Here is a 27,845-nt window from a genome sequence, read left to right on the forward strand (position 1 = left end):
AATACAGGCTAGAATTAGATTATTTCCAGGAGTTTATTGCAGACCATTGAAACAAAGGAGCTAGTTTCACTGCTTTTGCTAATGTTGCATAAATACTCCAGGTGCAGAATGTGATTTAAAATAGAATTTTCATTGTGTTATTTGTTTAACTTTGTATTCATCTTTGGAGCCACACCCAGCAGCACTCAGGGGTTGCTGCAGGGCTGCTCTCTGGTAGAACCTGGAGGAACTGAAAGGCAGCCTTAGCAAAGCCTCAGCTCTAGCCCTTGGAGCTATCTCTGCAGCTCTAGATAACATTTCCAAATAAGAAAGCATGCTAAAAATTGATCATGGCTAAGGAAATCAAGTCTGTAAAAGAATGCCTATTCACACTGGGACAAAAATATATTATTTAGCTACTTGTATATATTCATTTCATCATTTTATTCTCTTCTCTTGATATTTCAGTGTCCCAGATAGCAATAAAGAGTTTTACAAAATAGTTTTCTTTTTATTTATTTTTTTTTACAAAGCTTTATATTTGTATGTTTTTTGGAATGTAAAGGAAGAACTGCTGGATTTTCATGTTTGATTCAGGAAGCTCTCTAATGTAGAAAATTCTGTATCCATTCTGTGAACCTTGGGACCCGAGCATACACCCCTGGCCGATTAGGCAGGCCACACTGGTATCCAAATGATGTCACACCAGCCAGGAACCATCTGCTGTTTTCTTGGCACATTAAGGGTCCTCCGGAATCACCCTAAAAAGTAAGTTGTAAAGGAAAATTGTAGGCATGTGGTCAGTCGATTACATTAAGTACAATTTATTTTGCAAATCAACCCCAAGTGTATCTCTTTCTCTCTCTCTCTCTCTCTCTCTCTCTCTCTCTCTCTCTCTCTCTCTCTCTCTCTCTCACACACACACACACACACACACACACACACACACACACACAATTACATACTCCCACCACATTAGTTAATAATGTAAACCTTTTGTTACTCAGTAAAAAGGCAGAAAAACTTTGACAACTAAAATAAAATTTTATGTAATGTTTTATGATGTACTTTTATTGAGTTGCCTCACTTAAAATAAGTCATGTAAAAGGTACTAAAAATTCTCTAAGGCACAACTGTGAATGCATTCTAGCCAAAATATATATAAAGTCTTGTCATTTTATTAAAGAAATACATTCTAAATCTCACGGTGAGCTTTGTGGAAAAAAAAGGCAACTAGTCCACACTGTGTACTTAGAAAAGCTGAAAACACATAGTTAAAATTGATTTTAGTTTTCTTGAATAGTATTAATATTTTGGCATTGGACAAAAGCAGGAAAAAATGTAACTGAAATGGGAAAATCTATGATTTAACTATTTTTTGATTGACACTTATGTTTTTATTTAAGATTCCAATTGAGGAAACTTAAGTATTAATTATAGTTGGACTTATAGAGTTAATTATAAAGATTACATATGATTATTTCTATGCACTGCAAATAAACATATTACGTTTCCTTTTTAAATTGTATAAATATTAACATTTTTACATTTATGCAGGAAATGTAAGCAGTGGATGCCTTGAAATTGCTGGTATAATGGAATATTTTATTTAAATAAAATTGGGTGGGGATTAGTCTACACCAGCAGTGCTTAGATTTTACACCTGACTCTGTGCAATGTGATCACTCTGCCAGTGATCAAAGGATGCTGTGTAGTTCTAGGAATTGAACAAAGGTTGGATGAATGTAAGGCAAATGCCTTCTCCCAGTACTAATTCTCCAATCCCTACCAAAAAGTATTTTAAACTTATATTGTATCTGATAATTACTTGAGGGAATTTTTGATGATTGCTATGTTGTTTTGCCCCTATATTTAAGGCAGTATATATAAATAGTATATTATGCTATCTATCCATGTAAGTCAGAGAAAGGGTGTTTATATATTATTATATACTTATATATTATAAATAATTTTATATATCATATAAACATACTTATATGATATATTATATATTTTTCATATAATATATGTTTATATGTATACAAACACTCTTCCTTTATTGGGGCAGAGAGCCAATTACACTAACAACCACAGGTTATTTCTGTTACAGATGTAAAAATATGTTTAAACTATTTGAAAGCTAGGACTGTGATTTTAATTACTCTGTCTTAAACCCTTAGTTCCTAGTACATATTCAGAAGTGCTTAGGAAAGATTATCAATTCAGTGGAAAAAATAACTACAGGCTCAACATTTTCATGTGACTTTAAAATTGTTAAAAATAAAACCCAACTGTCTTAATATTTTCAAAAAGGAGTCTGGTTTGCTTCACATTTTCTAAAATAATTTAATTTTTAAAATAAATAGAATCCAGACACTGATAACACAAACAAGGATTTTAACTTATCCAGACATGCTGGGTCAGTCACGGCTATTGAAGGGAGCCACCAGCATGCCTGATATCCAGCTACTGTGTCATCTGTCTGGTTGAGACACATATGTCTGCTTCCATCACTTCCCATCATCTCATTACAGTTATTTTGACTCATTTATGTAGCTCCTCTTGTTTTCATTTTTCATTAGTTCAATGGAGACATTTTCCCTTTGCAATGCATCAGATACATAAATACTTGAAAAGTGTGATTATATGTCTGAGACATAAAATATTCATCATAATTTTTTTTTACTTAAATGCTATATTTGCAGATAAAAATAAAGATCTCTACCTTCTCATATTCTCTAGAGCAGTGGTTTTCAAACCTTCAGCAATAGAATAAGTGGAAAGGCATTCTGCATATTGATGACTATCACTTATAAAACTTTTGACTCATCATGTCTAAGGTAGAGGGTAGGAATTTACGTATATAACAAGTGCGTTCATATTGATGATTTGGACAAAAAGCCATCCTTGAAAATCATCCTTGAAAAATAACTCTAAATGGTAAGTGAAATGAGCTAGTGTTTTTGTCATTTCTTTAGTTTCTATAAAGAGAACACACTACAGACAGTCACAGTGGTTTAAAATCTGGATAAACCCAAGTTTTAGTAACCCAAAAGTACTCAAGAACAAGGGAGTCACTTTTAGTCATATTTTTCTTTAATCATAATCGGAGGAAAAATAATATTCAGAGAATGTGTTCAAGTGATTGTATCAAGAATTACTGGCTCACAATTTTAGCAATACTTGCTCATTTTGATAATCTCATTATGGAGTTAGAGTTGAGAGAAGAAAATTATGTTATTGTGCTATTGATAACTCAATCATGATAATATTCTATATACAAGATATTAAAATCAGGGCTTTATTATTTTCTAATGTATGTTTAGATTTTAAAAATCAGTGGCAAATATAAGATTTAAGAAATTGGGCATATTGGTTTAATGTAACTCTAACATCAATAGCACTGGCAGTCATATTTTCTCCCTAATACATGAGGTGTCTGCCAAACAATTCATATTAAATGTAATTCATCTTATGAGTTGATTTCCCTCATGAACAGTAATTCTATAAATCTCCCTCTAAGTAACAATGTATATATTACTTTAAGCACATTCAGTTTCAAAAGTAAAGTCCAAGATCCAGAGATAAATTTTAAATAAGAAAGCTATCCAATGCCTTAAATTTGCAAGTGTTCATCAAGGAAGATCAAGATAAAACTAATTAAAAGTTTCATATAATATGATACATAAACTGAACCAGAGTATACATATACAGGTTTATCTACATAAATAGCTGTTAAAATATCTTGGGTGTGTGAGTCCAGTTTTTCTGTCAAATATGTGCTAATGTATATGACACACATTTTTATATGTAAGCCATACTGTTTTCACCTTAACAAATTAAAAATATCTTCTCTTGGTATGTATTACTACTACCATATTTGTAAATTATTCATTTATCCAGTCTGCTATCAAGTTTAATCTGATTTAGTAGATGTGTATGCATTAATATTTCATTAATTTTTAAATATAGAAAACACAAAACAATTTGTTTACAATATATGATAATAAAAATTGTTAATGCTTTTGTGTTCTTACTTAGAAGCTTCTATGTGTTGCCTTATTTATACCTCTTCATATAACCAAAGTGAGTTTCCAAAAACTCTCACCAATTGTTGGAATCAAGAGTAATTTAATCACAAAACTTATGTTCTTTTTTTTTTTTAAAAAAAACCTTATGTTCTTTATGAATACTTCATGCTGCTCCTAAATATTAATATTAATTCTAAAATTTAACAGGAAGTGGTTTTTATTTGCTAAGTGTAAATTTCATGAGGCTTATAGATGGTTCTGTTATTTTTTGGTGGTAAGTTCTTTTGTCTTCAATACTTGTTGTTTGAAAATGTTTTCTTTAATGGTCACATAGGTCAAAGGTTATTGAGAAATCAAACAGTGCATTCAGACATGAAATGAATTTGTTATAACATCTCCAAAATGAAATGTAAAAGGTAATAGAAATATTCTAGGACAGGAAATGAAGAATGAGGTGCTGCTGAGTTATTAAGTCCCTTATTTACCTTCCTATAAATGGCTAGCTGTACACTGATCCAAACAAAACTTTCAAATTGGTTTTCATCCAGAAATTATCCCATCTAACTGGACAATTGAAACTTACCCTAAATAACTGTCTAAAACTAAAGGACCAATAAGTCAATTGGCCCTGAGATCCATTTCTGTATTTGTTTTAACTTACACATGTTTTAGAGAATTGGGGATTTGAGGAGAAATGTTTTAAGCTAAGGTGTGCAACTCCAACTCACAAGCAAACCCACTCCTATATTTCTTATCTTATTGTCTCCACAGTCATACTTCTTGCTTAGACTTTATAGCTAACATTTGTTAAGAAGGTATGTTTTTACATTTTTGTTGGGACCAAGATGATAGATCAGAGGACTAGAGGGCAAGTTGGGCATTTGAAAGGTCCACATTCAATATGGACCTGGTATTGTGTGACCCTTTGAGCATCATGTGGAGTGTCACTGGTGGCTCCAAGCATTGTTGCATTCCAGCAGAACCATATTGCCAGACCCAAGCATTCGACCACTGAGGGGCACAGTTGGGCCAAATATTAATGAATTAACCCCAGACTCCTGATAATGACTTGAGTGAAACCCACAATATTTTCCCTGACGCTCAGGCCTACATGGTGTTTCTATAGATTACAAATAGACTATAAGTACACCACACAAAAAAAGACAAAGTATTGCAAAAATAGAGATAAAGTGATGATTTAGTCTAAGCCATTGTTAATCGGTGATGAGATCACCCATAGCAGTACTTTCTGGAACTGCAGCAGTAAGTCGTTTTAAATACTTACCTTACAAGAATCTATTCCTCCTTCTTCATAGCCTGCACATACCATATTTTCTGTAATGTTATATTCTGGCATCTGTTGTTTGCATTTTTCATTTGATAGAAGAGGAACATTAGCTTCTTGCAATATGCTTGCTGGAGGACCTGTTCAAACAGATAAAACAGCCAGACAGTCAGAAGTGATCAACATGCATCATTGAATGAGCCACCATTAGTCTTACTTATTTCAGCAGTTCCCTCTCATTATCCAGTACTGTGTGTGTATATAATGGAACTAAATACTAAACTTTCTATGTTGAAGCACATAATAAAACCCATCTGTGGATTTTGCTAAATGATAACTATAAAGTACATATTTCGTTCCCAAGGGCTAGTAGGAATGGTAGATTGGACTTGATAGTCTTTAGACATTTTCAGTAATTTACACATTTATATTATTGCTCATGGGGAGAAATGTAAAAAGCCTATCTAACAAAGAGTTTCATTCATGGGAATTAGCAGCAGCTCCAAAATCCTAAAGTGCTTTTCATTTGGCACCTGAAGAGGTGCTGCTTTCTAATGGCATTCAGCTCCTTTGTGATGTGTGAGTGAGCAGGTGCACATTTAGCAGAAGATAAAGCTCATATGAACTGTGCCCTGGTCTGAAGACAATCAGCCTGTCACCCATGTGCAGGAGAAGAGAAAGGAGACATTTTGTAGCAGAGTGCACTTCCATGCTTTTTTTACAAGATGAATCATCTCCTGGAAGTCTGAATTTCTGTTTACTTGAAATACTATTGCCAAGAAGGAGACAAAACCGGCAGGTGTCTGGGACCCCAGAAAAGATACCTGATAAGCACTTTGCAATAATTAGCAGTGACATTGGCTCTTCAAGTGAGCAAAAAGTTGATCCATATACTAAAAACACTGATGGAACTAATATGTGTGCGATTGTATGGATATGTGTGTCAGACTTAGGTGCAAGACAGAATGTGATTGAGTCTGCACTGTTCTAGTAAATGTTTAATAACCTACTCTCTAGGGAATAAAAGCTCCTGTAAGTATTGTATGCTGATTCACTGGGGTGGGGGCGGGGGCGATAAATGCTTCCACCACAGCTAATTCTAAGGTATCAGCCTGGACTTTCTGTGGCTTGAGAGAATACATGAATGTTAATTATCATGTGAATTATCAAAGTCCTACAGAGAGACCTGGGATATAGCTGGCAGTAGAGTACGTAGCCTGGTGAGGTCTGGGATTTGATCCTCAGCACCACAAATAATGTTTGATGATAGAATTTGAGTTAAGAAAATGAGTTGGAGGACAGGAGAGATAGTACAGTGGGTAAGGGCTTGCCTTGCATGGCATGCACCCTATCAGATCTACATTTGATCTCTGTCACCCCATATGGTCGCCTGAGCCCTGTCAGGAGTGATCCTTGAACAGAGAGCCAGGAATAAGCCCTGTACATGGTTGGGTATGGCCCCCAAACCCAAACAAACAAAAGCTGAGAAAATAAACTAGAGAGATGAAAAACAGAGGAGAAAATTCACTCAATTACTGTCATCATTGTCTCACATTCTTCCAGAAAGTGCTGGTAGACATATTTTATAGTAAAATTCAAAGCCAATTTGGATGTTTTCTAAGGAATGCAAAATTAGTTCTGCATATTATACAACCTTGGTAAAAATATTTTTGGGCAGCATCCTTATATTTAATATTCATTAGCCACCATGAGTATAATCAAGAAGACACAAATATTGTCAGTAAAGTGAAAAAAAATTTTTTTGTGGGGGAATATTTGGCCATCCCCAGCAGAGTTCAGAGCTTACTCCAGGCTCTGATTTGCCACATGCTAGGCAAGTGCCTTATCTACTGCACTATTTCTCAAACCCCATCAATAATTTTAAGTTTTCCAATATATAGAATAATGTAGCTTTATTTCTTCTAGTAAATAATATGTCCCAGTGTTTCTAGCTAACTAATTATGAGTCTAGCAAACTCAAAGCAATATGTAGTTCTGGGATTAAATGATTTTAAGTAACTGGAAATCATAAAAAAAGTTTATATAATTATACTAAGATTGCCATCATCCAGCAGGTATTTAAACATAACCTAGTGGTTTATTTCTAAATAAAATTGATCTGAGACTTTGGTTCTTGGCTCCACATCACTTTCAGAGACTTTTCTAAAGTCAATTAAAGAGACATAGTTACCAACAATAAGTCAATGAGGGCCAAATTTGCTCAGTTCTTAAAAAAATTTTCTTAAGGAATAAGGAGTCTTAAACTTTGTTTGTAGATAATTTGTTTTTGAAGAGACTACAATGTGGTCGTAAATGTCTTTTAGTTTGATGTCTCAGAGGGGAAAAATCTATCTGGGAATCCTATTTTACTCTCTAGGCTTCAAATTTAATAAATCTTGACATTTTTCAAATGGAGAAAATAAAAATATAAAGTCTGTCTTGAATACACTTTATGGTTATCAGGCATGAAGCATTTTCAGCAACTAATGTAATTACAATGAAGAATCATTTTTGGTTTGATCAGGCAATAATTTAACTGTAAACTTGATTCTTTCTTTCAGAAGATGTAGGACATTTTAACTGAGTGTTTTGCTTCTGAGACATGTACTTGTAAGCAAGACTTTGTGCTTTTTTAAAAATTTTAAATACAATTAACATTTTTAAATGCCACAGCTAGCTATAATTTGTTTGACTGCAGAGACCAGGATAGCCCACAAGACCACAGTTCCTTTCCTTTTGATTAACTGTTAAAGAGTGGTCCAAAATTTGTCTGAGATGAACTAACTCATTAATAATTCCATCCCCATGAGCCTTGTGATTGTATTCAGACTGCTTTAACTACTAGAAAGAAGTAGTTAAAAATACTAGTAGTTAAAAATAAAAAAGTTATTTTTTTAAAATTACATTTGTGGGGATGGAGTGATAGTATGGTGGGTAGGACGTTTGCCTTGCATGCTGCCGACCCGGGTTCTATTCCCTGCATCTCACATGGTCCCCTGAGCACCGCCAGAACTAATTCCTGAGTGCAAGGCCAGGAGTAACCCCTGTGCATCGCCAGGTGTGACCCAAAAAGCCAAATAACAACAACAAAACCAAAAACAACAACAACAACAATAATAATAATAATAATATTTGTAAGTCTAAATATGCATCTCTTTTCAATTTTGGAAAACATGGCTATCAAATATTGTCAATAAGTATACAATAAAGCAATTTGTAGCCTACAAGGTAAAATTTGTGCCATATGTACATATTCTTTACAGAAGTTAATCAGTACACAGAAGATACAAGAAATTTCTTTCTCATGGAAGAAAATATAAGCTTGAGCTTTACTTTATAGATCAATATAATTTTGATTTAGAAAACATAGCAGTAATAATTTAGCTTTTAATAAGATTTCTTTGGGGGGCGGTTAGGCCCACACCTTCTGATCAGAGCTCACTCCCTTGGCTCTGTGTCAAGGGATTATTCCTGGTGGTACCCAGAGAGATGCAAATGAGATGACAAGAATTGAATCCTGTTGGTGTGTGCAAGGCAAGTACCCTACCTACTGTACTATCTCTCTGGCCCCAAAACTTCATTTTGAAAAACTTTTGTGCGTGCAATTTACAAAAATGTTTTTTCTATGTTGGTTATATTCATTTTAGTATATCCTTTTAGTACATGTTGTACACCCGTGTTTATCAACATATTGTTAATACTAAAATGCATATTGAATTTGGGGATACTTGTAAATTCCCTTGTAAATTTTTATAGTTTGTTAATTTGGAAATTAACATAATTTGGAAAAATACTTTGTACAAATATGCAATAAACTCCTTTTAGAGCTAATGCAAAAATTTATTATAGCTAAAAAGTTGTAGAACATGTTATGATATTTAAAAAATAATGGAACTACATCTTTTTATTTTTTTATAGTGTATGAAAATTTACCTTGATTCATAAGCCAACCCCAGCCAGCAATAGAGCAATTTATTCCTGGTAGAAAAACTTGATTTTTGTCTGGCAAACAAATAGGTTGTATATAGTCTGGGGAGAAGAACAAATACACATTCAATTAAATTTTTAAAATTTGAACACATTTTAAAAATGAATAATTTTCAACACATGAAAGCTTCTTTTTCTTGATTCTGCTGAATAATTTCTTCCACAAAGGTCCTGGGAGAAAGGACATTTCAGAGCAGTGATCTTGACAATGGATTCCATGGTCTCTTTGGATTTTCTATGTCATCTAATTATTTTACAATACAATGTCTTAGTTTTGAAGCCAACCAATTATACTTTATTTTAAAATAATATTGTCACTTAACAGAGCATGACTCTAATCCCATGAAAATCTTGATATAGTTTGTTTCCAGGATCAATTAAGAGAAACTTAGGCAAGTGTTCTGAGGCTTTTTGATGTTTTCCTAATTACTTTCATATTAAAAAGCTTTTAGGGATTGTTTATACAGGCTACTTAAGGAAGTACTTATATTTGTCATTGACTATTAAAGTTTCCCTAACAATTAGCAAGGCATCTGGTATTTATTAGATATCAACTATATGTAAGATACTAGGTAGATGCAAAAAGGAAAATTATCCATTGTTGGATCCCAGAAAGAAGGTGATCCAAGACCAATTGTAACATCTTTGGTAAGTACCCCAATACTTGTATAATCCAAATTCCACTAGTGTACAAGCATGGCAGTGCTTTGTCCTAACTGGAGATTGGAAATGTCTTCAGAGCCAGGCTGGAGTTTATCAGAGCTCTTCAGGATAAAGTTCAACGCCCTGTGATATTTCTGGCATATGACCAAGGCTTTTGAAGGAAGTTCTTCATCTGCCATTCTATTAATGCTAATGAAATCCTTAAAGCGTGACTTGTCACCAGAGATATAGTTCAACTGGCAAGATACAATTCAACTTGCCTCGCACACAGTGGACCCAATTTGATCACAAGCACCACATGTGGTACCCAGAGCCTCACTCGGCGTGATCCCTGAGCAGAGAGCAAAGAGTAAGCACTGCTGGGGATAGTCTCAACGGCAAAATGCAAAATCTTTGTTTTATGGATAATTAGTTATTCTTCACTTTACTCTTAGAACATATGCACTTCTTTCAGTTTTTCCTACTCAAGCCTTTTGTGGCAGATGGGTCTGCCTTTTTTTAACATTCGAAATCAAAAGGCCACACATTAAATATGACCTATTTCCCTCCAGGCTGCTTCTTTGAATTTACTTTAAATTTACTGAAGACTCAGAGACATTTATTCTCCTGGCCCATTTTTTGAAAATCAGATTTGAATAGCTCCATGAAGGTAATTTTCTACATTTCTCTCCATTACCTATTCCCTTCATTTAAATTAAGATGATTTCTGTAACAAATTATTCAACTCTTAAGGATAGCACATTGATACTGACATGATATAAAATTTATTCTGAATTAATTTAAGTAGGTGATATGACTAAATGTGGTATCTCTTACCTGTATAATTCACTTTAAATTCAAGGTGCATCATGGCGATGTCACTGTCCTTTGTTCGTTTATTATAGTGTGGGTTGATTACAATTTGATCTATCCGCTGGGTTACTATTTGAGGAGAAGTCATATCTGTTGTCTTATGTAGCCCCAGGACTGCTTTCCAATTAGTTGGGTTTAAATTTCTCCTGGAGATAATACAAAATAAGTATAAAATACTCTTCATCTACCTCAGTTACTTTCTAGAGATCTTTCTGTTAAAAAAAATGTATCCACACAAAATTTAATTGAAGATTTTTCTTTCAAAATATCAGTAAGTCAGGGACCAGAAAGCTAGTACAGTGGGTATGGCACTTGACTTGCATGTGGCCAACCCAGGTTCAGTTCCTGATATGCAGTATGGTCCCCTGAGTCCTCCCTGCCAGGAAGATCTATGAGCTCAGAACCCAGAGTAAACCCTGAACACCCCTGTGTGTAGCCAAACAAACTAAAACACACATGCACACAAACACAATCCTCAGGCAAGGGTTAAGGTTTGCCTTACACCAATGCAGACCTCGGTTTGATCAGTTCTGTATATTGTCTCCTTCTTTCCTTCATTCCTTTGTCTCTTTATTCCTTCATTCTTTCATTCCTTCCTTTCTCCCTTCTTTTCTTCCCTCCCTCCCTCACACACACCTTCCTTCCTTCCTTCCTTCCTTCCTTCCTTCCTTCCTTCCTTCCTTCCTTCCTTCCTTCCTTCCTTCCTTCCTTCCTTCCTTCTTTCCTTCCTTAAATAATAATCATTAAATTTGCTATATTTAGTATGGGCCCATTCCATAGATTTAATTTTGAAATTAATAGAAAGCAATTTAATTGGAAAAATAAGAATCTTGTCTCCTTTAATGCCTTCTGAATATTTTAATTTTCAGAAAAATTACATGAAGTTGACAAAAGCTATATACAGTATACTTGCTTTGGATTTAAATAAATGATAAAATATACTATCTTAAAAAAACAAGTACACTTCCAAAGACATGTCTGTTCTTTAAATACTGTACTGAATTCAAACTCCAAAAATAATTACTAATAAAAAGAATTTAGAGGTAGAAAACTTTAGTAATCACGATTTCATCTCATTATTTTAAGGTTGTAGGTAGAAACTACGTGAACTACAAACTATAAGGATTAAGAAAACTTTCTTTTTCTTTTTTTTTTTTTTTTTGCTTTTTGAGTCACACCCAGCGATGCTCAGGGGTTACTCATGGCTTTTCACTCAGGAATTTCTCCTGGCATTGCTTGGGGGACCATATGGGATGCCGGGGATGGAACCCGGGTCTGCGGCGTGCAAGGCAAACGTCCTACCCGCTGTGCTATCGCTCCGGCCCCAAGAAAACTTTCTTTAATCTACAGGTCTAATTAAATAGAACATACAGCAATACCAATGTGGTACATTATAGATTATTCCAAACTGTGATTATGCTATACAAACAATTGTCTTGTTTTTTTTGCTTTTACTTTTCTGAAATCCGCAGGTACCCCTATAAGGAAGAAGATGTTTCTCAAACATATGCTGTGAATTTTTCTCTTTTAATCTTGTTCCATAATATTTACTGTGCCTATGTAATTTGCTACCAACCACAAGCAAAGCACTAGCTCAGGTACCTAGATCTGCTACATTCTACTTAAACTTCAGTTTGGTCTTTCAGAAGGAAAAAAGACTTCTAGCCCAGAAGGAACATAAGACAGTGGTGGAGGGTCATGGACAATTAATAATGGTGGTATGTTACCAAGTTAAACAAATTATTATTTAAACATATTACTTAAACTGTAGCACTGTTGTCCATCGACTTGCTCAAGTGGGCACCAGTAACATCTCCATTTTGAGACTTGTTACTGTTTTTGGCATATCGAGAACACCACGAATAGCTTGCCAGGTTCTGCCCTGTGGGCGGGATACTTGCCCAGTTCTCCGAGAGGGACGGAGGAATTGAACCTGGGTAGGCCGTGTGCAAGACAAACACCCTGCTTGCTGTGCTATCACTCCAGTTCAATACTTAAACTATAATAAGACAATATTTTTATGGGTAAAAACAGTAAAAATTCTCTCATGAGTGCAGAAGAAAACTTCAAGTTTTATAAATCACACAAGATATTTTCTGAAAACTCTTTTTCCCTTTTTTAGTGAGTCAAAATAATTTTCAATTAAACAAAAATTATGCAGAAAGTTGTGGGAAGAGAGAAAGGGGGATATGTGTTGGAGAGAGAACACAGGCTTCTCCAGAGTGGACAAAAGTAATGAGCAAAAATACATGTTCAAGGGAAAACATGGACTGGAAGAGAGAGCCTCCTACTCCCTGATTCTATCTACAGTGGTTCCGACTGGCAAAACTGAAGTAGGATCTAGGGATCCGAACTTTGCAAGTCCTTTCAGAATGCCGGGTAATGCAAAAAGCCTCCTAGCTTTTCTGGTCATCTGATACTGATATATGAGACAAAAGGTAATTTGAGATGAAGAGAGGGCACTTTTCTTTGTAAAAAAAAAAATTGTAGCATCAAACCATCTACATTCCAGTAAAGCTGGCCCAAGAAGCCCTCAATCTAGTTGCAGCAAACTTGGAGGAGATCTTGGATGAGAGACAGGGTGAGCCCGGGGCATTCGAGGATGGGCTCGGGCAGCTGAAATGGGTCTGCTGGATGTCTGCATTTGCAACTGCCTAACTCAGCTTATACCTCATTCTATATTATATTGCATATTATATTCTGTTATATAGTCTATATTATATCCCAATGAATATGCAGGGCAAGAAACGTGCGCAGAGGAACAGACATGCAAAAGGGAAATAGCAGTGGTTTGCCACAAACCTGAATAAAAATATTAAGATTTACTGTGGCTTGGACTGGAGTGATAGCGAAGCAGGTAAGGCGTTTGTCTTACACGGGCTGACCTGGGTCCAATTCCTCTGTCCCTCTCGTAGAGCCTGGCAAGCTAACAAGAGTATCCTGCCCACACGGCAGAGCCTGGCAAGCTATCCGGGGTGTATTCGATATGCCAAAAACAGTAACAAGTCTCACAATGGAGACGTTATTGGTGCCCACTTGAGCGAATCGATGAACAGCGGGATGACAGTAAGGTGACAAATATAAACTCACTATTAGAATAGAAATGGCACTGGCTTATTAGTACTGGACATGAGGATATTGATTTCAGAGGAGAAATCAATAATTGAAATATAAATTTTGAATTTCTCTATAGTTTCTAGATTTGTAAAGTCATGTCTTAGGATAAAAATTATTTCAGGAGTTAAAGTGTAAAAGAGTAGAAGGAAATTCTGGGGTATGTCTTGGCCATCACCCTAGAAGATGAATACCATTAAGTTCATTTTACATTTACAGGCTCTGTAAATCACTTGTCTGTCATTGTATATAATCTCAGTAACAATGCCCGGACCAAAATTCTATCTTTAATTCTAAGTGAACATTGCCATTTAAGCTACAGCAAATTTGACTGAACTTCCATGTTTTTATTGAGATATTTATAAAGAAGGGACATCTTTAGTAGTGGAATGAACAGATGTTCAGGGATGCCCTATAACAGGAAGGCTAAGGAAAGGGAAGGAGAATGTAGAATAACAATATTGATAGAGAAGAGATGTCCAATAATTCCATGTACCTTAAACACCTAAAACAGACACGTAGTGAGGAAAATTCATTGATGTAATATTTCATTATGTTTCTTTATCTGAATTATTTTTTTAAAGTTAGTGAATGAAGATTTATATTACACAACACAGGTTTCACAGAAGACAAATAAGAAGTATCAACATTCTGGTAAAAATTTCTGTTAAAACTATTAAAATTATTCTGATGAAACTACCTATGGAAATATTAGAAATGTTCTTGCTTGCTTAGAGACATGAAGTTAAAAAATGCTAGCAAATGCTTAGCAATTGGAGAAAGAAAGAATAATGCCGCGGGTTGGCTGTGCATAGTGGAAGATGAGGTTGGTGAGGATAGCTTTGAATTCACAACAATTCTACTGTAACTACCTTGATTTTTCTGTGTTCAAATTAATCTGTGTGCAAAGATATTCTGTGTTATATTTCCTTCATCTATTTGTTGTTTAAAATTTTTGATAGGGGCTGGAACAATAGCAGTGTGGGTAGGACATTTGCCTTGCCGACCTGGGTTCAAATTCCAGCATCCCATATGGTCCCCTGAGCACCGCCAGGAGTAATTCCTGAGTGCATGAGCCAGGAGTAACTCCTGTGCATCGCGGGGTGAGACCCAAAAAGCAAAAAAAAAAAAAAAAAGATATTTTTGTCATCAGCTTATCAAATGTACTTGTGTAATATTATTGAAGCAGCACCACACTGTCACACTGTTGTCCCATTGTTCATCAATTTGCTCGAGTGGGCATCAGTAACATCTCCATTGTGAGACTTGTCACTGTTTTAGGCATATTGAATACGCCTCAGGCTCTGCTGTGTGGGCAGGATACTCTCGGTAACATGCTGGGCTCTCGAAGAGGGACAGAGGAATGGAACCTGGGTGGGCTGGGCACAAGGCAAGCCCCTTACCCGCTGTGCTATCACTCCAGTCCAGATAATTGAATGTCACCAGAATAATTGCAAGTCTGATTGACATTTAGAAACTACTTGTTTTGTAATGAGCATCAGTTATTAATTCTGAGTATAAAACTGGAGATTGCAACATACTGAGACTTACCTATATGTACAAAAAGTACTGAATGTTTAGTTAAACATGCCTCTGGTTGCATAACTGAATGACTTGTCTCCACTGATTAAAAAATAATGCATCTCCATAGACAAAAAAAATAAACAAATGGGAACACATCAAACTAAAATCACCTTTCCACAGTGATGGGGGGGATGGGAAAATAGAATAGAAGAGGCTGATAATAGTGACTTAAGAACAATCTTTGGCACTTGTGTGATCACTTTGTTTACATAAATAAGGACCATAAAAATAAAATATTAATACCTTTCAAATGGGTGCTAAGTCAAATAAAACAAAACAGAACAAAATAACCAAAACCCCGTTAGCCCAGAGCAATAATAAAGTGGGTAGGGCACTTGCTTTGCTCCCAGCCTGCCCAGGTTCAATCCCCAGCACCATGTAAGATTACAGCCAGGTAGAGAGGTCTTTAACACAGAGCCAGGGACAAAGGAGGACCTAGGTCCTCCAGGTGTAGCTAAAAAAAGAAAACAAAACACACACACACACACACACACACACACACACACACACACACCAGTGTTCCAGAGATGAGGATGAGGCGTAGTTTAGCTATCTCAAATGCACAGAACCAGAAGACTATCTATAAAGGGTTTTGCTATTTAAAAAACATTTTTTATCACATTGATCTAATTAAAATATGGCTTGCACAATTTATACATTTCTCATTTTGCCTCATAATGCTAACCCAGGGATAAATTAAATTTTCTATTTTTATGTGCGGAGGGAATGGAATATTTAGTATGACTACGTCATGGATGAAGAACGATTCTTAATTGAACTTTAATTTACACATAATTGTAATGGGAAAATGATTGGAAAATCTATGTCATAAACGGAAGGAACTTTTGCCTAAACAATGGCTTCGGAGTCTGCTAGAAATAGGACATCTCAGGAAGGGACGCTGTGACGTCACACTCACCCGTACAAGCAGTGGGCAGCAGACACCAGCCATTCCTGGCTGACAAGAGAAGCACCACAAAGCAATTTCTCATTATGATACAGAGCCACAACCCACGGCCAGGATCCTTCTTTTGCATCATTTCCTCCAACAATCTTGGGACCGGTTTCTTGACCCACCAGTCTTTTCCCACATGCTATTAAAATAATTGAAGAAAGAACATGTTTGACTTTGGCAGATTTCTCTGATCATAAATACTGAGTATTAACTACAAAGAAACTTTGGGTTCAAACGCTAGAATTTAAGTTAATTTCTTTCAAATCTAATTTTATTTATTTGTAAATTGTTATTGATACTTAGGTAACAGAGCTACAATAGGATTGAATTTTGTGGGTCTTATGGACAAAAAAATACACAAATAAAATTACACCTTAGATTCTGTAAATTTAAACTAAAGATCTGCAGGAGGTTATGGGAAAATATTTACTTACGTTTATGGTTACATTGTAATAGAATCACTGAATTCTTTGGACACTCTTTACTGTAATAGAAGAACAATTATATTTCAGAAAGTGTACTTCTTATGTGTTAATGCAATAGAGTTTATTACCCCATCTTAAACAAAGGATTTTAAAATTATCCTGTATGAAATGCAGAGAAAAAAAATTTCCTTAGTCTAAAGATGAATAGAGCTGAGTTTGCATCCTTATCTTTAACCACTTACTCTTTGTGTATTATATTGGATAAGTTGTTCAATACTCAAGACTCAGTTTTTTTTTCACCAGTAAAATAAGTGCAGTCATGTTTATTGGAATTTTGTGAGAAGTAAAAATCATTTGCAACAAATTTTTGTTGTGCTTGAAACATCTGTGCTTGCGAAATAATAGCCATTGTGAGCTTGCTTGAACTAATTTTTAATTTCATCATCCTGAAAGGCAGACTATGTCTCAGAATTTCTACAATACCTAACATTGTGTGTGAAGATGTGAATTCAATTCAGGGAATTCAATAATGAATGAATCACAGGTTCTACTTTAAAAGGAAGCAGACATGTACACAGATAAACATAAAAGAAAGTGTAGGCATAAATAATTTAAAAATTCACTGCCTATTTAAACATTTGAAAAGCAACTTTTTTCCCACAATGCCACAAATTCTATTTCACATTAAAACTTTAACAAAGAAAAATTGTCTCAAAACTGTTTTATACTTACCAACCACTAGAGATCAGTGTAATACAAGGAATTAAAGGTTTCTCTTACTATTTCCTAATGTGAGACTGAAGAGATTGGTCACATTAAACACAACACACACACTAACATATATAATGCACACAATTTTCTTCAAACCCAGAATAATGTATCACATCAAAGAAGGGTTTATCTCTTTAAAAGAGCATGAACATACATATCATAAGGACATCAAAGTATAGAATATTGGTATGTTTTTGGATAAGTATGAAATATCACAGTTATGGTTTGAAATATACACATAACTAAGATGTTTCCCCACATTTTCTATTATTTTTTTTCTTTACCATTTTAATTTTATTTATATATTTTTTGTTTGCTTCTGAGCTCTGCCTGGCAGTTCTACACTCAGGAATCACTGTTGGCAGGGCTTAAGGGGCCATCCGGAGTTCTGAGAGGGACCCCTGGTCAGCTTCATGGAAGGCAAGCACCGTATCTACTGCACTATCTTCCCAATCCTTCCATCCACTTTTAATGCTTCTAATGTGCAAATAAAATATTTTCAATACTGTAACTATTCAAGACTTATAGTTGTAGCATGAATTTGGACATGACTATAGGAAGTAACTTACAAGTCACTTTTTCCCTGGCTTTGCTTCCTTCCCAATGACTAATAATATCAGTCAAGGACCAGCAAACATTCATGTAAAACATTCAATAACAAAGTGTTTTGGTACTAAAAATATTTTTTTTTACAATTTGCTTTATTAGTTAAACTCATAAAAAACTAACTTTTCATTAAGAATTGAATAGTTATATAATTAAATCTTACACCATTACATATAGGACTGGAGTGGGTAGGGCATTTGCCTTGCATGTGGCTGACCTGGGTTCGATTCCTTTGTCTCTCTCAGAGAGCCCGGCAAGCTACCAAGAGTATCTCATCTGCACAGTAGAGCCTGGCAAGCTACCCGTGGAGTATTCGTTATACCAAAAATCAGTAACAACAAGTCTCACAATGGAGACGTTACTGGTGCCTGCTCGAGCAAATCAATGAACAACAGGACGACAGTGCTACAGTGCTACCATTGCATATGTTAAACAAAAAAACTACAAGTTGATGCACGAGCAATTTCTTAAATTCTTGCCTATAGATGCAGTTTCTTTTTGCCACCCACAGCTGGACTTTAATGGGACTAAAAAATTCAAAACCCAATTTCAGCCAAAAACCCCCACTAATTTCCAAGCAAGATAAATGACATAATCTAAGCTAAAACATATTTTTGAAAATAGTCTGGATGCTACTTTTTAAAATATTTCTTAAGCCAATAAAATTACTCTTATTATTCATTTTTGTTTTCAGATCACACACACCCTGCAGTACTCAGGGGTGACTCTGGGTTTCAGGGACCCTATGCATTGTTGGGGACCAAACCCAGACTTGCTGCTGTCTTAAAAGACCCTACCCATTTTAATATCTCTCTGACAATTCATTATTTAACAGAAAATAAGGATATGTATGCACAAGTAGAAGTCTGGAATTTTCCACTTAATATTCATGTTTTATTTATGAAAAGAAAAAAATAATATCATTAATTCTTACCAACTTTTCTCTCTCTGCCTTAATGGTAATTTGTGTTGTTTTTATTGTCTGATCAACATGGGGCCTATTTATCCCAAGTCCTTGGCCCTATCTCTCCCACTGTTGCACTTTCTTTTGAGAAGATTTATTTGGGAATAAGGGAAAAGAATAAAAAGGATAAAGAACCAGTATCACTATGATGAATCAGTATGAGTGTGCTAGAAATATATATTTCAGTCTTATTTGACTATCTTTCCACACATATTGAGTAAGATAGTATTTGAGATTGCATGAAGAATAAAAGGTTAAATAGCTTTCAGGACTACACGGTGGAATTACAACCTAACCAGATTCAATAGCCTACGTTCTAAGCCATACATAATAAATGCAAGAACAGATTTAGAGACTCACCTTGGTGTTAGTATTAAATTGCCATTAGGTGCTGTGCTTAATGTTACAAATGGTCCATCTCCAGTAGAGTTGACTGGCATCGATGAGTTTTCATTTCTGTTGGTGAAAAAGGGACATATCATGCAAAAGCAAAAACAAAAAGCTATAGTGAAATTTCTAAGTAGTTAATGCTGTACATACTGAGGGAAAACTATGAATATCAATACAAAGAAATTAACATTTTAATATGAAATGAAGCAGTTTGCTATTTAAGATATAATAAAATCAGTAGGGCAATTATACACAGTGTCAGTGAATGCAATATTCATTTTTGCATACTATCCCTGTTTTATTTGTATGTTCATATATTTTTATATATGAACAAAGCTAAAATCAGTGAATAAAAAGCAATTGTTTTTTATCTGATTTTTACTTGCCTTTTCTAAGAGTTTTGCACTTTCATAAATGTCTCACAGAATTCATTTCCTGTACCATAATTTGTTATACTCTTTATTAAACATAAATTAATCTTTTAAAAAGTATATGCTGCCTAAGAACACACTCAGAAAGGATGCAATATTTAGCTGTCTAAACAGTGCTTTTTTATATATATATATATTTAATTTCAAAGCTTAAAGCTCTAATTTAAAGCCAGACACATGAAATCCCTCTAAAAGAAGTGTATAGACCGAACCTGTAAGTGTTCACGGGTGAGAAAATGTAAGATGAAGAAAGCAACACCTTCATGTGACAATGCATTAAGCTCCTAGGCTTTCTTTTTGCTGAAAATGTGTTATATCGTAGCTCTCAACTGTGAGCCTTAATTGAAGATTTCTTTTGGTATCCTGCCTCTTTTTCCAAAGGCTCAGCTCGGAGAGAATCTGAGAAGTTCAATTCTTAATCTTCTTTCCTGACCTTTATTTATTATAAATTTTAATCTTCGTATAAAATTATAACTTTGGGGGCTGGAGAGAGTATTAAAGGTATTTGTTTTGCATGTGGCTGATCCTGGTTTGGCATGCCCAGGAGTCATCCCTGAGCACAGAGTTAAGAATGTACTGGAACGTAAGCATGAAAGTTTGTAAGTCTGTTACTGTACCTCATGGTGATTCATTAAAAAATAAATAAATAAATAATTTTTTTTTTAAAGAATGAACTCTGAGGGTGTACCCCTCACTCCCACAATAAATGTAAATGAAAAATTTTGATAAAAAGCTCTGGGTTCTATTTTCCTACTATAGTTGATTTATCAGGGAGATCACATGACTCTTTTAAATTTCTTTTCAGTGGCATAAAGGACAAATCCATTGAATCTCCAGAAGGAAGCTCATTTTCCCTTCTAGTCACCACTGACCTTTTTTCTATCTGTACATGGGGAACTTCCAAGAAGCTCTCTCACCAATTCTGGGCAATAGATAAAAGTAAAAGAACAAGGTGGATGGTGATACTTCTCTCTTTCTGGTAAAGCATCATTTTTACATAAAACACAATGAGCCTCTAGTCTCTTTCATCAACTGAACAGAGAGGAAAATGGTGGATATATTTCATGCACCACAGTTTAACATCCTGCACTTCTATTTTGTTAAACAGATAAAGCTAACTCAAGAATCCCAAGTGATTGCAATTCTTTTAGTAAAATTTGAAAGTTATTTAACAATGGGAAATTTGTTATTACTGTTAGATAAAAAACTATGTCCTCAAAGTGAGCAGGATTATTTTTTTTAACAGGACACAAATACTTCAAAAGGAATTATAATTAATCATACCAATCTTGGTTTTGAAAAATATCAAGAATACCCATTGAATATAAGAAAAACTGATCTAGGTACGTTTCCTTATGCGTGCAGTTGGCATAAGAAATTGTAGATGGCAGATTTGTATACATCTTTGTTGCAAGAGTAAAGTTGGTGGTTCCTAGTTACTCTTCAATGATCTTTTAAAGTCTCTCCTTTAGAGATTGTTTTGTTAATGTGAAGTAGAATATATGATCCCAACATATTCCATTTGGACAAAGGGGTTGTTTTGTGCTGAAGGCAATGAAGATGCAGCAGATTCAGGGAAAAGCTTTTTATCTCTCCCTTAACTGCCTGAAAGGATTTAGATGAGGGCCTGCACCAGGGAAAGAGCATACCATAAATAATTCTTTATCAGATAGCTTTATCTGCATGGAAAATATCTGTTTACCCAAAATTTATTCTTATCATCTTCCCTCTCTTTCAAACCCCAGGCTCTTACCCTCCTCTCCTTAGCACAGAATAACACAAAACTATACTTGTTCTATTGTTTTTCAGTTTCCTTTTATCAAAATGAGGCTCTGATGTATATGAAATTACATTAAATTTTCTCCTACTAATCTGTTTTAGTTCAGTTTTATTAGACTAATCACAGACTCTAGAATGGAAGACAGAAACAATTTCCTTCCTCCAGTCATGTTCCAGGTATCGTTCATTTTGCTGAAGGATTATGTGTCTTGGGCTTGTCCTCTAGGTAGTTTTCTGTTTCTACCTCCATGAACAATGATTTTTCAAAAACAATCAAGAAGTATTAGCTTCAACAGGGACTGTATCAGACATGCAAACTGACCAGACCCATGAGGTTGACAGAGTCAGGGCTGAGCACTAGGCAAACTAGATAATCTAATTTGAGTCTATTCCTAACACTTTTTTTTTTTGGCATGGGGCCACACTCACCTGTGCTCTGAGCTTACTCCAGGCTCTTGCACTACATCCAGGCATCACTCTGGGTGGATCCTGCCCATGTTTGCCATGTGCAAGGCCAGTACCCTTCCCCCTCTACTATTTCTCCCTCTCCTGTTTCTGTTTTTGCAAAGAAGCTAGCGGTTACTTTTTTCAACCATCAAGATTACAACTTTTGCATTTAAAAAATTCTGAACATGTTTCAGCTCTACCTAATTAGAGAACTTTATCAATCATTTGCCTAAGGAGGCAGCCGGTTGAAGTTTGGAATCAGAAGCACTCCATGTAGTATTACTTGGTTGACATGCTAATGTCCCTTGTCTATAGATTTCTAACATTCATTTGCTAATTATTTAGTTTATGTGTCCTCAAAGGCTCTCTGTATTCATAGAGACTTTACACTCTGTAAGTAGGAAGCATAACGAGGCAATCAATCTTGTTGTTTTTGATATCATAAATAGAGTCTAAGTACTGATAGATAAATTCACAGAGAAATGAAGGGTATCTCCAGGCATCTTGCAGAATATTAACCTGCTTCTTTCCTCAGCTGTTCTTATGGTTCCCTTCTTTGTCCAGCTCTTCAGACTGTACTGACTCTCATACAAATTCCTCAGGGAAGCCGGAGTTTACGTAGGGCTGTTTTAAGCTTTTAGACACAGACTCAGGAAAATGAAAAGGAATGTTGAAAATGCTGTAGTCAGGCCCAGTAGCTCATTTTACACCCCAACATGTTTAAGTCATGGATGGAGCCAGGTAGGATTAGTTTGAAAAAAATATTGGAGAAAGATGGCCTTCTTTTTCATAATGAAAGGAAAGAAGGTCATGATTTACAGGCCAGAAGTTTGGGGAAAGCATTTTAGCAGTCAAGGGGATGTTGAAGAAAAGGGATTTGAAGCAGAAGCTGGCAAAGCTTCCTACTAGGGCAGTCAGGACATGTGGGCAAACAGGTAACTATCCTGCTAGAATTGGACACATTTCAGCTCCAACTGTTTTTCCATTTATACATTCACAGTACGTGTCTAGTCCTCACCAAGAACTATGACTGTTCTCAAAAAACAGGTTAACTTTATTTTATACATTCATATCTCAACCCTTACACTTTCATAACACATTATACACAAAATGTACTAAAAGAAAGAATGTCTCCTTCTAATTGGTGACCTTTGTGCAAGTCATTATATTTAGAATGAAAGAAGTTGTAGTAGCTTTCTTTTATGAGACAGATGTGATGTTTTAAGGAAGAATGATAACTCCGGATATCTCTACAAAAAAACATGGCTGAGAGAAGTGATATTTATGGGTAAATATTAAACAGACGTGATCTCTTTGGACAACCTACTGGACAAGATGGTCTTCACCCCTTGGAGGGTACTCTTCACTAATTTGTAACACTACTTTCTCAGCTATTATTAGAGTTAATGTTTTTAAAGAGGTCTATAATTTTTCCGCACTTTCAGTGACATTTCCTCCCTGTAAGCATACAATCTTCATACATTATTATTTAATAAGAAACATATGTTAAATTTTGAAATTTTCATAGTGAGAAATCTATTTTCTCTATGGAAATGACATATACATATTATTTCAGAATAAAGATTTATGATCTTTATTTTCCCTGTTTTTGGTCAGTATTCAGGAATTTCAGACAAACAGGATAGTTCTATAGACCCTGTATATTATTTAAATTGCTTCCTTCTTTCTTTTTTTATCTACTTCTTGGTTAATCTTATGGATTATATCCTTTCTTATAAATCACCTAAGTTTCTTGAAAAGCTATAGGTATAAAGAATGAGAAAGGAATAAAAGGAATAAGCAAGAAAAAAGAGGAATAAATATGTAAAAACAAAGACAAAAAGTAAGAAAGGAATGCAGAAGAGAATAAATCTAAAAAGAGAATGAAAGTATTATATAATTTTATCAATCTTAGTAAAAGTTAGTCTTGTTTCCATAGAATAGAATATTATTTACTAAATATTTTTTAAAATCGTTTTTAGAAATAAAAAAGCAAGAAATAAGAAGACAATGGTTAATTTCACAGGGAGAATGTTTACCTCTTCCCTATTGGTCTATTTCAAAATATAGGAACAACCCCACTCTGCAAAGAACTCAGATCTAAGGAAACTATAAAGATACTGTGTTGGTTTAAAAAACTTTGAGGTATAAAGAAACAGAATATGGTAGTAACAAATATCCAAAGGCAATAGACACTGAAAACTGCTCTTCAGTAGGAAGTTTGCCACAGGGAAACTTGGAAAGAGATAAAGATGGGGATTTGAGGGGACACTGGGTAATTATGGAGGAAAGTGGACACATAGGTGGAAGGTTTGGTATTGGAATAGTTCACATATGAAATCCTACCCATAGCAATTTGTAAACCATAGTGCTGCAAATACAAAACATAAACCAAAACCAAACAACCTCCACCATATCAATATAAACAAATGACAGTTCACACAAAATAATATTGTTAGATGGCAAATATCTGCCATACTTAGATGTATTTTTGGCTAACGGCTCATTCTGAGGAGGGACCCTAAAGACGGAATTATTATCTCGGCAGAGATATTTCCATAAAAACATCTTCCAAGGTGTTGGGATATAGAAAACTATGATATGATAGTTAACAACTATGATAAAGATAGTTGAAAATGATCACTCCGGATAAGTACTGAGTGCTAAAAATAGGTAAAGGAACGAACATGACAACCTCCCAGTGTCTGTATTGCAAACCACAATGCCAAAAAGGGGAGAGACAGAGAGAGAGAGAGAGAGAGAGAGAGAGAGAGAGAGAGAGAGAGAGAGAGAGAGAGAGAGAGAGAGAGAGAGAGAGAGAGAGGCAAAGTGTCTAGGAAAGTGCCTGCCATAAAGACAGGCTGGGGGGAAGGATGACTGAGAGAAAGCAGGGACATTGATGGTAGGAAATGTATACTGGTGGAGGTAGAGGGATCGGTGTTGGAACATTGCATAACTAAACAGCTTTGTAACTGTGTATCTCATGGAGATTCAATAAAACAAAATTTAAATAAAAAAAGCATCTCGCTTAAGGACTACTGGCAGGGAAGTTTTAATCAGGGGAGAAGAGAGAATTTTAATTTTTTTACTTTGCTTTTTTTGGGTAACTTTCCTAATTGAGCTGCTTCTTTTTTCTTTTTTCTTTTTTCTCTAAAAGTCCTCTGTGGTATGTAAACCATTAAAAGATGACATATGAGTCATCCAGTTTGCTATGTCTCTCCCATGGACAAGCAGATATTCTTTAAAATAAATTTCTCAAGTTTTCTCTATATTAATCTGCCTGATGCTTGAATATGTATCTATTCTCTCAAGAACACTTAGGGGTACATAATACGCCTTTTATAATCTCAACAATATGATTTAAACATTTAGTGGAAAAATCAGAAATAAATTTCTCCAGGCAAGAAATAATACCAGCTTTTGATTGGTGAAAACCTAGCCAAAAATGTTTTCTTTGTACCTTATAATGAATTCCTTATTGTAGTCGTTTTACATGCTCTACTTTCTTTTCTGCTATTGTGAGAAACACATTTTCCCATAAAAGTTAAGACAGACTGGTGTCAGAACAACAAACTAAGGATTCATTTAGCTGAAATCAAAGATAGATTAAATAAAATACATTAAATAATAGTGTATTTAATGCTAGCACACTTGCAAAAACGTTTGATATTTTGTTTCACATTGCTTTCTTCTGTCAGCAGAAACCAAACTATGGAGAATTTTTGTACAAATTTTTTGTTTTTTTACCAAAATAACATAAAGGTTTATGGTTCCCAGGATGTAGATGATGTTTCCATCATAATGACCTGGGTCTCTTTTTTTCAATTTAATTTATTTTAATTATTTTTATGCTTTGGTATTTTATTTATATAGCTATCAATAATAGACTTTTAGGTCTACTGTGTTCTAGCTGCAATCCCATAACCAGTGCCAACATCTCTCCATCATTGTCCCCAGCTTCCCTCTTACCCCCAGGCAGTATCCGTAACACAAGACCTCTGTCCATCATAGAGGATCTAGGTTAGGTTTTAGAACCCTCTAGTAATATCATCATCATCATCATCATCATCATCATCATCATCATCATCATAATCATCATCATCATCATCATCACATCGATCTTCGAATTTCTCGAGCAGTCTCAGCAATGTCTCCCTTCGTCCTATCCCTGAGATTTTATAAGTCTCTCTTTACTCGTCCTTCCCAATGGTGCCGCATTGGAGGGTCTTTCAGGGTCAGGGGAATGAGACCCAGCTTGTTACCGGTTTTGGCTACATATACTAGTAATATATGATGAAATAAATGTGAAGTTGTAACTGGATGGAAATTAATTACATCATTATTTTATTAGCCTTTTTCTTTAAAATTTAGTCTTTCATCCAATAAACACTTATCTTATTAAGACAGTATTAATTTATAGCACATATAGTTTTATCACCAAAAGAAACTCCAAAGTTATCTTTGCTTCACATTACAACTAAAGCATTCATCTAGACATAACATTTATGCTCATTCATGATAATGCAGTAAGCATTAGACCATTAGACCACCGATTATCTTATTTAATCACTGTCACTGTCACTGTCATCCCATTGCTCATCTATTTGTCCAAGCAGGCACCAGTAATGTCTCTCATTGAGAGACTTATTGTTACTAATTTTGGCATATGCAATACGCATGGGTAGCTTGCCAGGCTCTGCCTCATGGGCTCGATACTCTCAGTAGCTTGTCGGGCTCTCCAAGAGGGGCAGAGTTATCGAACTCGGGTTGGCTGCATGAAAGACGAATGCCTAACCATTGTGCTATTGCTCCAGCCCCATCTTACTTAATACACTGATAAATTCATATTGCAATGTGATATATTTAATATTTAAGTTATTAAAATAATTTATTTTAGGCACTTAAAAGTATGACCCGATGAAGTATAGATATATAAGTTTCACTGAATTAACAAAGAATTATTAAGACACAAAAATGGGTAAGAATGTGTTTCCTAGGAAGTGGTTCTCAAAGTTTACAAAGTATCACAGTGCTCTGAAAGACATATTCAAATACAGGTCAAAGGGCTCTGCTAGAGTCTTCTGATCAAAATGTCTAAAAGGCAGTTCCATAATTTATATTTTTATATGTATAATAGAAAATATAAATCTAATATTTTTTATGCAGCCTAACTAATGAAGGTGCTGCTTATTTGGTCCCAAAGTCAGAGTTGGGACCCACTGACTACTCTGAAAGTAAGTGTTGGGGTTCAAGTCTAGATTTTCTTAATTTAAAACTAGTTTCATAGGCAGCTGAGTTTTACTTGCTTCATATCTGCCTTCAATCCTTGTCTAAAGCAGACATCATTATCTAATCACTATGGTTCCCCCAATCCTACTAGATAATATACCCATTAAATATGAGTCTTAGAGATGGAGCAATAGCACAGCAAGTAGGGCGTTTGCCTTGCATGCAGAGGACCCAAGTTTGATTCCTCCACCCTTCTCGGAGAGCCCAGCAAGCTACCAAGAGTATCTCGTCCGTATAGCAGAGCCTGGCAAGCTATCCGTGGCATATTGGATATGCCAAAAACAGCTACAACA

The 27,845-nt window shown here is 35.1% G+C and overlaps 1 protein-coding gene across 1 annotated transcript in view; it reads right to left on the bottom strand.

Annotated features, from left to right (window-relative positions):
* Window positions 1-584: 584 nt before the first annotated feature.
* Window positions 585-27,845, bottom strand: part of TMPRSS15 (transmembrane serine protease 15) — a 120,249-nt gene continuing 92,988 nt past the window's right edge. Inside the window, exons 19-25 of the mRNA XM_055128728.1 lie at window positions 19,577-19,672; window positions 16,885-16,934; window positions 16,415-16,589; window positions 10,762-10,943; window positions 9,229-9,324; window positions 5,296-5,435; window positions 585-740 (exon numbers count right to left, since the gene is read on the bottom strand). Coding sequence (XP_054984703.1) covers window positions 585-740; window positions 5,296-5,435; window positions 9,229-9,324; window positions 10,762-10,943; window positions 16,415-16,589; window positions 16,885-16,934; window positions 19,577-19,672 — 895 coding nt within the window. The remainder of the gene's footprint in view (window positions 741-5,295; window positions 5,436-9,228; window positions 9,325-10,761; window positions 10,944-16,414; window positions 16,590-16,884; window positions 16,935-19,576; window positions 19,673-27,845) is intronic.

The sequence above is a fragment of the Sorex araneus genome, chromosome 2, assembly GCF_027595985.1.
Source record: "Sorex araneus isolate mSorAra2 chromosome 2, mSorAra2.pri, whole genome shotgun sequence".
NCBI classification, from domain to species: Eukaryota; Metazoa; Chordata; class Mammalia; order Eulipotyphla; family Soricidae; genus Sorex; species Sorex araneus.